We start from the raw sequence: 14,917 nt of genomic DNA, 5'->3' as shown, positions 1-14,917 counted from the left end.
TCTCACAGTTGGGATTCTGCAAACCTTAGTTGATATTGAGGAGTATGGCTGCTGCTAGGCAGCTAGGCCACTGCTATAGTACTATTGTGGTGTGTTTTGAAGCAAATCTAGAGGAATGCCATTTCATTATCGGCATAAATCTTTCTTATGACTGTGTTGTAAATCTTCTTCAATGTCTTTCTTCTCCTACTCTGTCTGTATTGTGTTTTTTGTAGCAACTCCAAGAGGATATGACTAGTGAGGTCACTACAATCATTCCTAATTTCCTCTATTGTATGTCATTTTGAAGTAATAAAATAATGTTGATGGTAAAATGTGTTGCTTTAGAGGATTAATATATTTTATGCTGAATATAAATGACCCCCCTGCCAAGAATGTGAATTTTAGGAATACTAGGCTTGTAGCAAGAAACAATTTGTAGTGTATTCAGAAATCATGTTTATGTATGGGTGAATATGCATTTTAGGAATAGTCGTGTTAACAAACAATTTGTGAATAAACTTATTCTAATATGTTCTTTCTTGTGATCAATTTGTCAATGCAATAAATTTCCAACACTGCATACAGAAATATCTCCCCAAGTTTCGAGAAAAAGAATATTTAGAACAGAAACTAAAGCACGCAAATATCCCCATCTCCGTAACCACATTTTTTTAAAACTGTTTTTCTGCATTTTCTACAAAGCAGTAAACCCTAGTTAAACAAAAGTGGGTGCAGAATCCCAAGTCTTCAGGATACAGCATGTGTTAACAAACAAATGATCAGACAATTGTAGAAAGGATGGAAATCACTCCCTTCTCTAGGTTTTTTAATGTTTCAGTGATCTGAAAATTTTAAGTTAGTCGAGCACAACCAAGAGAGAATGACTCCATTGAATCAGTTTCAAGTAGTGTGAATTATAAGATACAAAGCAACTAAACACAAGGGTTGGCAAATGATTACGACGGATGACCTGAGATTAACTAAGTTAGAGTAACAACTATGAGCTAAGATTAACCAAGTTAGGCTAGGGTACATTGATTTAGTGTAGATTTAAAGTAATGTTGCACCCTCAAGATCCCTTCTTCCTAGCACCTTATTTATAGAGGGGTTAGGGTGGTAAAAAAAAAAGTAATGTTTGGTTTATATATTGATAATCACATAGGTACGTGGAGAAATTATTATATGGTTCTGGGATCATTGGTCTGACCAATCACACAGTGACAAGTAAGTAATTACGTCAACTTTATTTCACGTTTTGCTTATATGTCATCATGTGATTGATAAGAAATACAATAATTTCTTGAGCGGAAGACGTCCCAAGAAACATACTGTCCACACCACTAACCCATTCCTTTCTTTGACTTGGCTTGTTTCTTCCCTTTTTTTATACTATTTGGAGAGTCCAATTGAGGCTTTCACTCTTTGGCTCATCCGTTGCCTTAGCTAGCCAGCAGACTAGGTTTTCTTCCTTGCCAGCCTGTCTCTTCAAGACCCAATAGCGTAGGATGCACATTTTTGGAGTTAACATAATTTTATAATTTTTATGCAATATTTAGAAGTTTCTTCTAACATCACGTGTTCGAGAAAAACAAATTTGGGTTTGTAATAAATAAATAAAAGAGGTTATTCTCGTAAATATATTCCAGAATGCGAAATAGACATTGACCTGTGTTAAACAAGACGTGGATATCAATAAAACAAAATGAATTCTAATCCAACTCCGAATGCCATGTGAGGGAGAGGCCAAATCTTTATACTTGGAGAAATTTCATCCAAGACAACAAAAGTAAAAGCGTGTTAGAATCTTTGCATCTTCTAATGAAACTTCATTCTATTGACTTGACTTTTCCAATTTTTGCTGCTCTCGAACTCAATATCCAACTAAGTTTCATCTCAGCCGTCAATTCTACCACATTTCATATCCAACGGGTCCAGGAGTATTGTATGACACATACACAACATTCAATGTATTTTGACAACAGAACATTCCAAGTAGTCACAATTTAATAATTTATTAAGTTGAGACATGAACATTTTCTTAACTACCCCAAGCATGGTATCATATAAATAGGGGTTTCACAACTACAAAGTTACAAACAGCTTAAGCCCCTCCTTTCTCAAACATAAATCTGCACTTTTTTCCTCCATTTTTTAGAATTTGTTCAGCTTCTTTAACATTTGACAATGGTAAGTTTATTTTCTGCTTTGTCTTCGAATTGTCTAAAAATAATTTGCATTTTATATATATATATATATATATATATATATATATATATATATATATATATATATATATATATATTATTGTCATCAACAGAGTTATAATTAGCCGTTCATAATGTTAGTTTGTATAGATTGCATCGCATTTAGAAAATTTTCATTAGAATTAGACAAACTCATCGAGAGTTATAAGTACTTTCTCACCTTCTAAAATAGAAGGTCAATGATTGAAGCCCATAACAGGAGTGTGAGTTTCATGTCCAAATAAAAATTTTAAAAAAATGATCTCAAAATCATGCTACATAAAGCGAGAGGTCGGAGCATTCATTAAAAGTATGCGTGATGAGGTTTTCCTAGTGATAACTTCTTTTATATATATATATATATATATATATATATGGGGTGATTTAATTCTCATGAAATTGAATTGAATATTTCATGTACTAACACCAGTCTTTTACTAATTCGTAATTGTTCAATACCGTGCGTGCATTTGGTTTAATTTTGAGTTGAGACTAATAAAATTTTGTTTGATCATGTCTTTGGATTTTATATCTGGCGATCAACAGCCTCTCACACTTGAATTCACGGTACATTGTTCTTCATTCGCTTTACATCTATGCCAAGATTTTTTTTTATTATTATTTCCTGAATAATTTATTATTATATTACTACTACTATTATTGTTATTATTTTGTATACTAACAGTAATTTCTGAATCAGAAGGAACTTGAACAAAGGTCAGAGAGAGTTAAGTCGGTGGATTTCCATCCAACACAGCCATGGTGATTATAAATTTTTTTGACCAGCATTGTTTTACCTTCTACATTGCTAATGTATAATTATTACTTACATAAGCAACAAATTACCAACTGTTTTCCTACTTCAATACAAATGGTGACTAGTGAATGCTGCAATATATTTAATGTAAAGAGAGTTTAAGAAAAAAAAAAAAAATGGTTCATGGTGAATTAAGTATTTGTTTTACTGAACTATGGCGCATAATACTTGTTCTTGCAGGATTCTAGCAAGTTTATATTCAGGAACAGTGTGTATTCGGAACTACCAGTCACAAGTAAGAAATTGCGTTTCTTTTACATAATTATGTTATGCTTGAAGTGATTGATTATTTCTGTTAAATTTAATCCTAATTAGCCATTTTCTATGGTTTTTAGTGATCCATCTCGGTAATATACCCAGGGTTTCTTAAATTCAGCAGCATCTTCTTCATATACTTATTTCCCGGCATCTATTTTCTCCGTTCCCTAAACTATTACATTTTGTGTTTGCATTTACCACTTATACTTTTACAGGCTATAGAGAAATCCTTCAAAGTAACAGAATCACCAGGTATACTAATCTCTACATTTTGTGTTTGCATTTCCCCCATAATCTAACACAATTCACTCGTCTTTACATTTCAACTTGTGTACGTGTTTTGCAGTAAGATCAGCGAAGTTCATAGCACGTGAAGACTGGGTTGTTGTTGGATCGGATGACAAGTTTATACGTGTATACAATTACAATACCAATGAAAAAGTTAAAGAATTTGAGGCGCACACAGATTATATCAGGTCTTTGGCTGTGCATCCTACCCTTCCATATGTTCTTTCCGCCTCTGATGACATGCTCGTAAAGCTTTGGGATTGGGAGAAGGATTGGGCTTGCACTCGAATCTTTGAGGGACACAGTCATTATGTCATGCAAGTAGCATTTAATCCAAGAGACACCAACACCTTTGCTAGTTCATCACTTGATTGCACAACGAAGGTACACCTAAGATTGTGTTTTGGCAACTTATAAAGTTCGTTTTTCGCTAGAGAAGGTATAATTGTGTATTTTTATTCTGTGGTAATTAATGTTTGCTTTTGCAGATTTGGGATCTTGGCTCCTCTAGTCCGAAATTCACTCTGGAGGGCCATTCAAATGGGGTAAATTGTGTTGGTTTCTTCACAGCTGGTGATAAACCATATCTGATCACTGGTTCTGATGACTATACCACTAAGGTCGGCCATATTGTTACTCATTTTTCAAGCCTAGTACAATTTGTTTTTAGTAGACATGCAATATAATTAGAATATATACTTACTGTTAGATCCTATGAAATCAGGTGTGGGATTATGAAACCAAAACTTGTGTCCAGACGCTACAAGGCCACACAAACAATGTAACAGCAATATGTGTTCATCCAGAAGTTCGCATTATTATTACAGGTTCTGAGGATGGGACTATTCGGATATGGCACGCAACAACTTACAGGTAACTTCTGTAAGGTGTAAAATAATTTATACTTAGTTCAGATGGCCAGAAAACGAAACAGCCTTAATTTTAACTCGGATACTATTCTCAATTTTAAATTTAACTCGAAAATAAAATCTTATACCATGAAAACTTGAGCATCTTCATATTATGAGTCCTAACACTTTTGAGTCTACTGCAGATCAATTGTTTTTCAATCAAATTATGTTTTAGTTCAGCTACTTTAAAGTTTCGAATTACTCAATCGCTCATTGTTTTACAGGCTTGAGAACACACTGAATTATGAACTCGGAAGAGTTTGGGATATTGGATGCATGAGAGATTCATCCCAGTAAGTTTTTTAGATAATTTTCTTCATTCATGTCTTTAGTAGTAAATTTCTAGGAAGATGCTCAACGTACTCTTTAATTATGAAAATATTGTTATGACATCTCTACCCCATCAGTGTCACGCCCTTAGCACAATGGACATTTATTCGTTAACTCATAGAAAACAGAATAAGCCATTCTTAATTATCCTTTTGTTTTCATAACTCACTTTTCTTATGCATGTAGCTGACACAAATTAGTCATATAAAGCTAAGTTGCGTCGCCATGACAAGTGTTTGGAAAAATGGATGTGGACTTCATTGTCCAAATTTTCAAATGCCTTTTTCTACTGCATTTTATCTTACTATTGTGTCCTTACTGCTACTATTACTTTTAATGCAGAATTGTAATTGGTTGCGACCAAGGAAAAATTATGGCAAAAGTTACCAGTTCTCACAGTTGGGATTCTACAAACCATGGTGATGACAAGGAAGATCCAAATGAAAAACTTCAATTCACCTGATGCTGACGAGTATGGCTACTGCTCTAGGCCACTGCTACTACAATATGGTGTGTTTTAGAGGAATAACTTCTATCTTCCAGTTGATAGAAATTTTTCTGATGTTCTGTTGTAAATCTTCTTCATTATCTTTCTTCTCCTACCCTGTGTGTATTTTGTGCTTTATAGAATCATTTGTAATGTCCTGTATTGTATTGTCATTTTGAAGTAATAAAATAATGTTGATTTAGAGGATTAATACATTTTATGCTAAATAAAAACGACCCATTCTATCAAAAAGATATTAGAGACTTGTCACTTTACTTGGGAATGATGTCTATGGCTTGATGAATTCAAATTTCAGGGATACTAGACATGTCCCAATAAACAATTTGCAGTGTATTCAGAAATAATCATGTTCATGTATCGGTGAATATACAAGGAAATGTTAAAAGTAAAACCTGAGGCATGCAGATCCCTAGCTACCTCTGCAACCACATTTTTTGAAGCTGAATTTCTGCACTCTCTACAAAGCACTCAACCCTAGTTAAACAAAAGTGGGTGCAGAATCCGAACAAGGATTGAACTCGGCAAGTCTTGAGGATGTAGCATGCATGTCCAATGCGATTAACCCCTTTGCCTTGAATGAGTATTCCCCACAGTTTGTGCTGCTGGCTGCTGATGCCCACACCATTCGACTTCTTTTCATCGCAAATGGCACCACCTTCTTCGCTACTATTTAGTTCCTCCACCAAGATAACGCCGTTGGGGGTGGGGATGGGACTCTCCGCCTCCCACAGTCCTCTAGCAACAGCCTTCTCTATCGTTATTTTGATTGAGGTGGATGATGATGAGGATGCTTTTTCATCATCTGAGTAGATGTGCACTAGCAAAGGTGCTTTGCCGATGTTACTCACAATCTATAAGAACCGCAAAAATTAAAAGGGAATTTAGTTTATAACAATTCTCATGCAAATAATTAAGCAAGAAGCATAATTCTGTTCTAATATATATTATATAATTGCAAGAAAGTTTAAAATATTAATGTTGGCATTTTTTTTTTTTTTTTTTTTTTTGTAGAATGAATAATTATTACTTGGACATCTCTCTCCCAGTCCTCTCCCTCATAGTTGATTCAATTAAGCTACTGGGCTTGACTTTGAAAATATGTATTAGTTTATTGATTGACTAAAATAACAATTAGATTGAGGCACATGGTGCAACATGACCTAGGCTCAAAGAACCCGGACCCTGTGTGCAGAAGAGAGATCCAAATTCAAGTAGTAATGAAAATACATTATTTTTTAAAATTGGCCTCCTCTAATTTTAAAAACCGATCTCAACTAACTAAATGTTATATTAATTTTTACTGTGCGTACTGATGACCTGGTATTCCCGGTAGCTACTTCAGACCATGGTGGTGGAGTCGGGTAAGAAGTGGGGTCGGCGGGTAAGAAATAATTGTCCTGTTCAATTAGTGAGATGGTGTGGCATCCCTAATAGGGCCCTATTGGACCTGAATCTGACGTAACATTGTTTCCTCAATAAATCAAAGTGATCATACACTTTTTTTTTTTCCTTTTTTAACAGATAATACACAATTGGATTGGAACTATTTGTTTATCACTTTCCTAGGAGGAATGCTTGCCCTTCAAAACAGAATCAATCTATCAATCTGTCCAATCACTCAAAGGAGTGTGGGTCCCACCACATTGGCCACCACTATTGTCTGGCCTCACCGCAGGGCCACCACTATTGTCTTGGCCGAATCGGGCCAAATACAAAACAATTTTCAGAATAATAAGAATATATATATATATATATATATATATACACATGCAGTGTGTATAATATAGGAAAAGTGTGGCTGACCTCTGTGACGCAATCTCTGATCCAGTGATCGAGCTTTTGAGAAATACGGTCATCTTCATCGTCCTCAACAATCCTTGTGTTTTTGTGGACGTTATTCATTTCCCTCCAGTGGAGACCGATCGAATCACCCAACAGAGATGGGTTTTGGGTTGGATTGTAGGCCTCTAGCTGGTGATTGTTAACAAGTCTGAGACTGCAGTGGGCGAATTGTGATTTCTGCTTCTTCTTCTGCTGCCACAACTTGGGATCTTTAAAAAACAACTTATTGTTACTAATCACAACTCCTTTTTCTTTGGCCAAACCATGCTGCTCTTCTGAATTCACCTGCACACCACTGTTGCACCAATGCACACGCAACCCACCACATGCCATGTTAATTGTGCTTAATTTACAATTAACTCCCCAAATATATAAATATATTGCCAAAAAAATAATCAATCTAATACACAAATTTTTATATCACAATTCAAAAAAAAGTTTGATTTCTGTATATAGATCGGATCAGAAGGAATTAATGAGGAGGAGAAGAATACAACGATATATATATATGTATATCACTGTATATGTATATAAGAGGATCGGAGAAAGGAAAGAGGCAAAACTAAGGTCTTTGGGCGATTAATGTGCGTTGAAAGACAGAGGAACGATTGTTGAGGAGGAAAATCTTTTTCAGCCCTCGCCTGCTCTCTCGCTCTGTTCTTTGCCGCATATATATAGATGTATATATAAAGTAGCGGCCAGGAATAGTATAGTGCAAGAAAGTCCGACGTGGCAAGCCATGGCTCGTCCGCTTACTTGCACGTTCCTGCGTACGAACTCCTTGCGTTTGATTCGTGCATCTGCGAGCCTAACTCTATTCCACGTCATCATTTATTTCCACCTCATTATTTGTCCATATTAATTGAGAAAATGTTAAAAGAAATGAATTTGAAAATAAATAAATTTGAAATTAATAGGTTTGCGCGTCTATTTTGTATGAAAAAAAAAATGTAAATTAAAAGGTCGTTTTATTCTTATATTGTGAAAATTAAATGTTATTTATCTAAATATTAAGAAATGAACATGTTACTTAAGTGTACTCTTGCAAAGTCACAAAACACCATGGTACCTCCTACAGTAAAAATGGCAACAAAAATTGCCATTGTCGGTGCATTGCTCTCCTTTAATCCCACATGTGTGTTGGTTGAATGGCTAATTATAAATATATGTGAAGAATTGGTTGATTGACATTTGTATGTTCAAATCAATGAAGCTTTGTGCTCTAGATCAATAAAATGTGTATGAATGTCTCTAATCAAATCCCTTGTGGCGAAAAAATAATAATAAATAATTAAAATATCAATTAAGTGAACTAGGGTTTACAAACGTCAGTCTCCTAATGATTATAAATAAATCAGCCATGTTTTTTATGTGTGTTTTTTTTTAGGCCACATCAGACCAAAATACATGAAATACATGTTTAAACTAATATGGACAAGTTGAATCAGGCATGCCAAAGTTTGAACCGGTGAAACTGCTCTCAAAGTTTTGTAAAAGATTTGACATTCCTAGCTTCATTGAGAACTCTAAACTAAACGGATAATATATTGTTGGAAAGCTTGTAAGTTTGCTTTCCGGCCATACGAAGATCATAACAATATTATAAGTATGAAATTAGTTTTTTTTTTTTTAAAAGGTAAGGATGAAATTAGTTTATACTAAAAAAAAATGAAGCATAAAGGTTAGATTTTGACTAAATACAATACCATATATTCTCTATATCCCAAAATACATGTCTTAGATAATTCAAGAGTTTTAATAATTATTTATTGTATGGATAAGAGTGAGGTGTCAAGGAATAATTACACTAACTTCCTTGAAGTTTCGTCATTATACACTGACCTCCCCTCTTATTAGCCAAATAACACTGACCTCCCTCAACATTTATATACTCATAACTAACTGAAAAGTATGATGTCAGCCATTTTTAATTTGTAAATTCCCAATCTACCCTTGCAAGACATGTAAATAAAACAATTAAAATGTCTAAAATACCCTATAATTATTTATCCTCTATCCCCGTATTCTCTTCCCCACTCTCTACACAACCCCGAACACCACACTAAAACTCAAAATTCAAATCCCAAAATGTTTATTTTTTTCCCTCAATTTTCTCATGTTTGATTCTACGTCTTTTCTCGAAAGAAAAAATAAAAATAATAATTGTTCACGGCATCGTGGTCGCCAACACCACCACGTCGTCACTAGTAAGTTTAGTGCACCGCCCGCCCGCCCGCTGAGAAGCTGTTCTCTTCAGCCATCCTTACTCAATATCTCTCTCTATCCAAATATTTCTATCTATAGTATATTTCAGAGAATGCAAATGTGAAAAGGAAAGAAATAAATTTGGTGTCGGCAGAATAGGAAAATCAAAGAAAATGAAATTTGAAATGAAAAGGTTAAGACATTGAATTGAATATATTAATGGGTAATTTACACAAACCTCCCCTATAATTTGCCATAATTACAGGGACCTCCCCTCTTGTTTGAAAAATTACTCGGACCTCCTCTAATTTTGAAAATATTCTACACGGACCTCCCTTATATGTGACGAACCGTCAAGTATACTAATGGACATGGCTAATTTACTGAAATGCCCTTAATTTTTTATAGTAAATTACTGAAGTATCCACTCTCTCTCCATATATATATAGAAAGAGAAAGAAAAACAAAAACAAAAAAAAAAATTAAATCACTGTTTGGGGTCGCCATCAACCACGCCACCGCCACCAACATCTCTTTTTTCCTGCATCTTTGTATTTATGTATATATATATATATTCTATAATTCAACACAACACTGAGAAAACAAAGACCTTCATTCTTTCAGTCTAGAGCATCTATCATTTCTTCTGCTTTATTTAATACAAGCCAAGAAAAAACCTGGCAGTGACATACTACTGAGCACGCAAATCCCCATTCCTTCTTCAAGCATTCTCCGACAATGGCATGGGTCGAGCATCAGATCGACCGGGTTGAGACGACATTGCATGAATCAATTCGTCAGGCATCCCGCTAGAACCACGTACTAGATGTATTCGGGGCTCCGCCCCTTTGATACCACAGTTGGGTATATCTGATATGAGAGAGGTGAGAGAAGATAATTTCAAGATCAAAGGCATTGTAGAGAGAAAAGAGGCGGGCGAGGGCGAAGATTGCAAGAGATTCGGAAAAGTCGTAATGGGTGTCGACAAAAACAAATCAAAATCATAAAATTAAGGGAAGTCTTTGAATGAAGATGGAATTATAGAGAGAGAGACACAAACTTTTAGAGAGAATGTGGGTATGTGCCGTGTTGTTCTAGAAAGAGATTAAAATCCCAAAAATAATATTGCAAGAATTGTATGAATTTGTTGTGGGTGTTGTTTGAATTTAACCCATTTTTCCTTTTGAATAGTAAAATTGGAATTGAAAAGCTTTGATTGATTATTCAATGTTCTTCAACCACCTCACGTTTTAATAAAATTATTTGATGAGCGCTGAAAAATGCGTATTTAAATCCCTTAAACTTAGGCATTCTAGTACCTTTATCTATCTTACTTTACCGTTTTAAATTGATTTCGTATTATTTCTATTTTCAAGCACTTATCCCGAAAATAAGCTAACTCAGCCAAATAAGAGCTTAATTGAAGCAATTCTGGGATTAAACAAAGAAATGAGCAAAGTGGAGAAAGAATGAAGCAAATGAAGCCAAAGGTGGAAAGCAGCAAAGTTCGAGCGATCCAACTTCAAGGTTCGATCGATCGAATAATGATCAATCTCAGCACTTCAAGATAGATCCAAGCCTTGGCCCAAAAGCAAAAAGTCCAAAGTTTGATCGCTCCAACACCACCATTCGATCGATCGAACACTTTTGTCCTTATTCAAATGATTGATCCTATCCATAGTTGTACCACCCACTAACCACTTTTGTCCTTTTCCCAAAAATATCTCCCAAAAATATCTCGGATTTGTCTTTTCCCAAAAAGCTCAACCAGTTGGATCGATCCAGACTAAGTTCAATGGATCTCAGCCAGTTTAATCGATCCAAGTCCAAGGTTCGATCGATCGAACTTCTTCTGGTGCGAAAAAGTTAAATTTCCATCTCATTGAAAGTTGTCATTTATCCAATCATTAGGGAATATTGTGTGCACGACCCCAGCTCATTTTGGGTGTCATTTGACCTACCTATATAAGGATAAGTATTGCTTTTTACAAAGAGGAGCTAATATACAATTCTAGGGTTTATTCTCTTGGAGAGTGTGATACCCCTCGATTCTAGCACCACGGGTGATCAAGTCCGAGCACAGATCCGAGGGATATTAGACAATTAATATGTAACCAGGCAAGAATAAAACTGAATTAAGAATAAAATAATAATGCGCTGAAAGAAACTAAAAATGAAAATCCTCAAACCTTAAATAATAAATTAATATAATTTAAATCCGTACAACTCGGGAATCCACCTAGTGGACCCCTAATTCCAATACTTTAAATAAATTTACAGAATTAAAATCCAAAACCAAAATAGAAAGGAAATCCTATGTAACTGGAAAAGTGAGTGTCTGTGTCTGCATCAACACGATCAAACTCTAAGCCTGGTACTGGCGAATACTTGAAAAAATAGAAGTGGGTCAGGCCCACATGCAAGTTCCAATCTACTATAATCCGTACATAAACCCGATACGCAGATACATCCTTGATAGCTCGGCAATATCTACAATAGTCCATATATATATATATACACACTATAGGATGCTCACTAGCTTATAACATAGTTCAGCCTGGGTAGAAGGTGACATATAAAACACGCTTTTCAGCGGCCAAGTACCTAGACTTACCAGGGAACATTAGCTATATCTAGCTACCCAACCTTTGCAATATATGCACCTTAACCGTGATCAAAAGACTCAAACTCGTATCACGGTACCATAAATATATATAGAAACTTCTTCCTAATGCAGAAAGATAAAACAAACATCCGTTATGTCGTTCAACTGTTTTAGTTGACAGGACATGCATCCATGTAGGATTTAACTGTTTTAGTTAATCCATTCCATATGTATGAAGGGGTAGGACTTAACTTTTTGATCTAATCCATCCCTGATATGTCACCGTCCCATACAGGTACATATAATGCAAATGATCCACCAATGATGCACATTCATTAGAACATCAAGTATATCCATGAACCACCATAATAGAAAACAGGCATTATTAAGATCCTATTATGCATCCAGTATATGATTATAATCATAAAACTCCTGTTAAATTGTTATAGTACTGTTAAACAATTTAAATTATCCACATCCATCCAATTGACAAAACAGAAACTAAATCAGTTCATCAATTAACAACCATAGCAGGGTATAATGATTATCAGACTTATGAACTGAGCACAATATACCGTTCAACCCAAACCATACCCTCATACTAGTTCATTTAAATCATTAAAACAAATACTAGTAATGCACACCTCCTTAACCCCCTGACGGCATAAAATTTATGTTTGCATCATATGACATCCTTTTAATCCTCCAACTTAAAACCTGTGCTTGATATAGTATAACACAGAGAAGTCAAACTGTACCTCATATAAGTCCCCAATGGTACAATATACTAGCTCATTTAACTGGTGAAAATAACCCAATAGTTAGAACTTCCTCCACTCCTTACAGCATGCAACTATATATATTTAAAATTACATGTCAACCACAACCACAACCCAACCAACCCTCTTGAGACTCATATATATCTTAGACATCATTGCTATAAAATCCCAACAATATCTGTTATATCAGTTCATTGAATTTACAGAAACAACTAGCCTTTCCGTCTCCCTTCATTTCTTCCGGACAGCATACACATTACTAATGTTTATGTTCATGATGCCCCTTAGAATTAAACCCTAGCATAAACCAACTTTTTAAAGGTTCCAATAGGTAAATTTTTAAGTATTTAAAACCCCCCTTTATTTTCCAGAAACTTTGTTTAAGGCCCCAAGGTCAAAATAAATACCGAAGATACCCCCGAAGGGGTATTTGTTCAAGGGAGCCGGCTCCCCCCCATGGGAGTCGGCTCTTTATCTTCCAGAGCCGGCTCTCCCTCATGGAGAGCCGGCTCTACTTTAATGGGAGCCGGCTCCCTCACTTAGGGAGCGGGCTCTCCCCCCCTGAGAGCCGTCTTTACTCCATGCGTCTTCTCTACTTCGTCCGGTTGCCTTCTGCGTTTCCGGCGAAGCTTCCAGTCCCTGTCCCAACACTTTTAACATCCTTAAGGTCTAATTTAAATATAAACAGTCCTAGAAACTCCTCACATTCCATTAGGAATTAAATTACAGAAGTTCAATACATAACCAAAATAGTTTATGCGTGAACCGATTTCAGTTATTTAAAACCGGCAAAATTCCAAGTCTCTGTCCGAATTGTTTTAAAACTTCTTAGGATCTACTTTAAATCCAATCAGTCCTAAAAACTCTTTAAAACCCTTATGAATTGATTATCAAAAGCTTAACACACTCGGAACAGTTTTAAGACCAAACCAGTTACAGTTTAAACGAAAACAAACAACGGATTACAGTTTGATTTAATTATGCATAACACATCCATTTTTAATGTTTAATTAACGTCCTGAAGTCTATTTAGAATGCACAGAACACAAGTTTACAGGAAAGAGATAGACTGAAACTTGCCTTTAGGTTTCGGTTTGAAACCTTTCAACACCGTTGCTAAATTCTCCAATGAACTGTAGGCTACCTGCAACTGCAACTCTCCTACGGTTCCAGTTCTATCTCACCCTCAACCTCTTCCTTCCTCTGTGGTACACCCTCAGTCCATAGTTGAAAGCTTAATTGATTCGCCCAGTTTTACCTCTGTGTTTTTCCTTCCAACCCTCTCTGTTTTCCCTCTCAATACACTTTTACGTGAAAAAGGATTTGTCTCAACCCTAGCAGACTTATAAGAATATATATATAGCCGTCCCAGGTTTAATTAAAACCTAACCTAAGTTGGCGTCCAAACCATATAAAAATAAAACCCTAATCCTATATTAAATACAAGACCAAATAAGACAATTAATGTAGACAACTAACCAAAATAAGTTATATAAAATGCATGTCATTTATCATTAAATAATTAATTTAAAACAATCTCAATTCAACAATTAAATTAAATACACACAAATAGTAATAAATCAATTAGGCAAATAAAACAATTAAGCTAAACAAATAACAAATAAGTCCAATTATTAAATAAATAAAAAAATGAAATATAAATCAAAATTGAAAATTAAATTCCCATTCCCATTTTATCCTTTTGAAAACTAGGGGTATTATAGAGAACAAGCTTAGAGGAGGAGGAGGCTAGAGACACAATTGGAGACTCTTCATCAACCAGGGAGCAAATCTCTTCTATGGAGTTGGCCCTTGAGGGTTGGAGCAACATCACCATGAGTGACTAAACATCCTCTTGGGGCTAGAGTTAGCCCCAAACATACTTTCTATATATTAATCTTGTGTATTATTGAGGGATTAGTGTTGTAATTAATGTTTTGACACTTTGATATATATAGATCTTGTTTATTCAATGATTTATGTGGTTTAATGCTTCCAATTGATCATTTCATTCTATCCATATGTCTATGTATGCTAGAATAGATGTTCATGTGCTTGTCTCTAGATTTTGTGTTATTGATACATATCTATGTGTATTGATGCTATACATTTGGAGATTGTCAAAACAAAGTACTTAATAGAATGCTCT

The 14,917-nt window shown here is 35.1% G+C and overlaps 2 protein-coding genes across 2 annotated transcripts; one reads left to right on the top strand and one right to left on the bottom strand.

Annotated features, from left to right (window-relative positions):
* Positions 1-2,052: 2,052 nt before the first annotated feature.
* On the top strand, positions 2,053-5,548 carry LOC132282931 (coatomer subunit beta'-2-like). The gene is made up of 10 exons (XM_059784773.1): positions 2,053-2,169; positions 2,772-2,792; positions 2,926-2,987; positions 3,223-3,277; positions 3,516-3,552; positions 3,647-3,972; positions 4,077-4,208; positions 4,313-4,461; positions 4,724-4,792; positions 5,172-5,548. The coding sequence occupies exons 1-10, from the start codon at positions 2,167-2,169 to the stop codon at positions 5,290-5,292; spliced, it is 975 nt and encodes a 324-aa protein (XP_059640756.1). The 5' UTR covers positions 2,053-2,166; the 3' UTR covers positions 5,293-5,548.
* Positions 5,549-5,644: 96 nt separating this feature from the next.
* Positions 5,645-7,841, bottom strand: LOC132282932 (uncharacterized). The gene is made up of 2 exons (XM_059784774.1): positions 7,141-7,841; positions 5,645-6,188 (listed from the first exon to the last, which is right to left on the bottom strand). The coding sequence occupies exons 1-2, from the start codon at positions 7,510-7,512 to the stop codon at positions 5,751-5,753; spliced, it is 810 nt and encodes a 269-aa protein (XP_059640757.1). The 5' UTR covers positions 7,513-7,841; the 3' UTR covers positions 5,645-5,750.
* Between the last annotated feature and the right edge of the window lie 7,076 nt (positions 7,842-14,917).

This window comes from Cornus florida, unplaced genomic scaffold (assembly GCF_030987335.1).
Source record: "Cornus florida cultivar Cherokee Brave unplaced genomic scaffold, ASM3098733v1 CherokeeBrave_3.0.0_Hap2_Chr11, whole genome shotgun sequence".
Taxonomy (NCBI): Eukaryota; Viridiplantae; Streptophyta; class Magnoliopsida; order Cornales; family Cornaceae; genus Cornus; species Cornus florida.
This window is presented reverse-complemented; position numbering and strand designations above follow the sequence as displayed.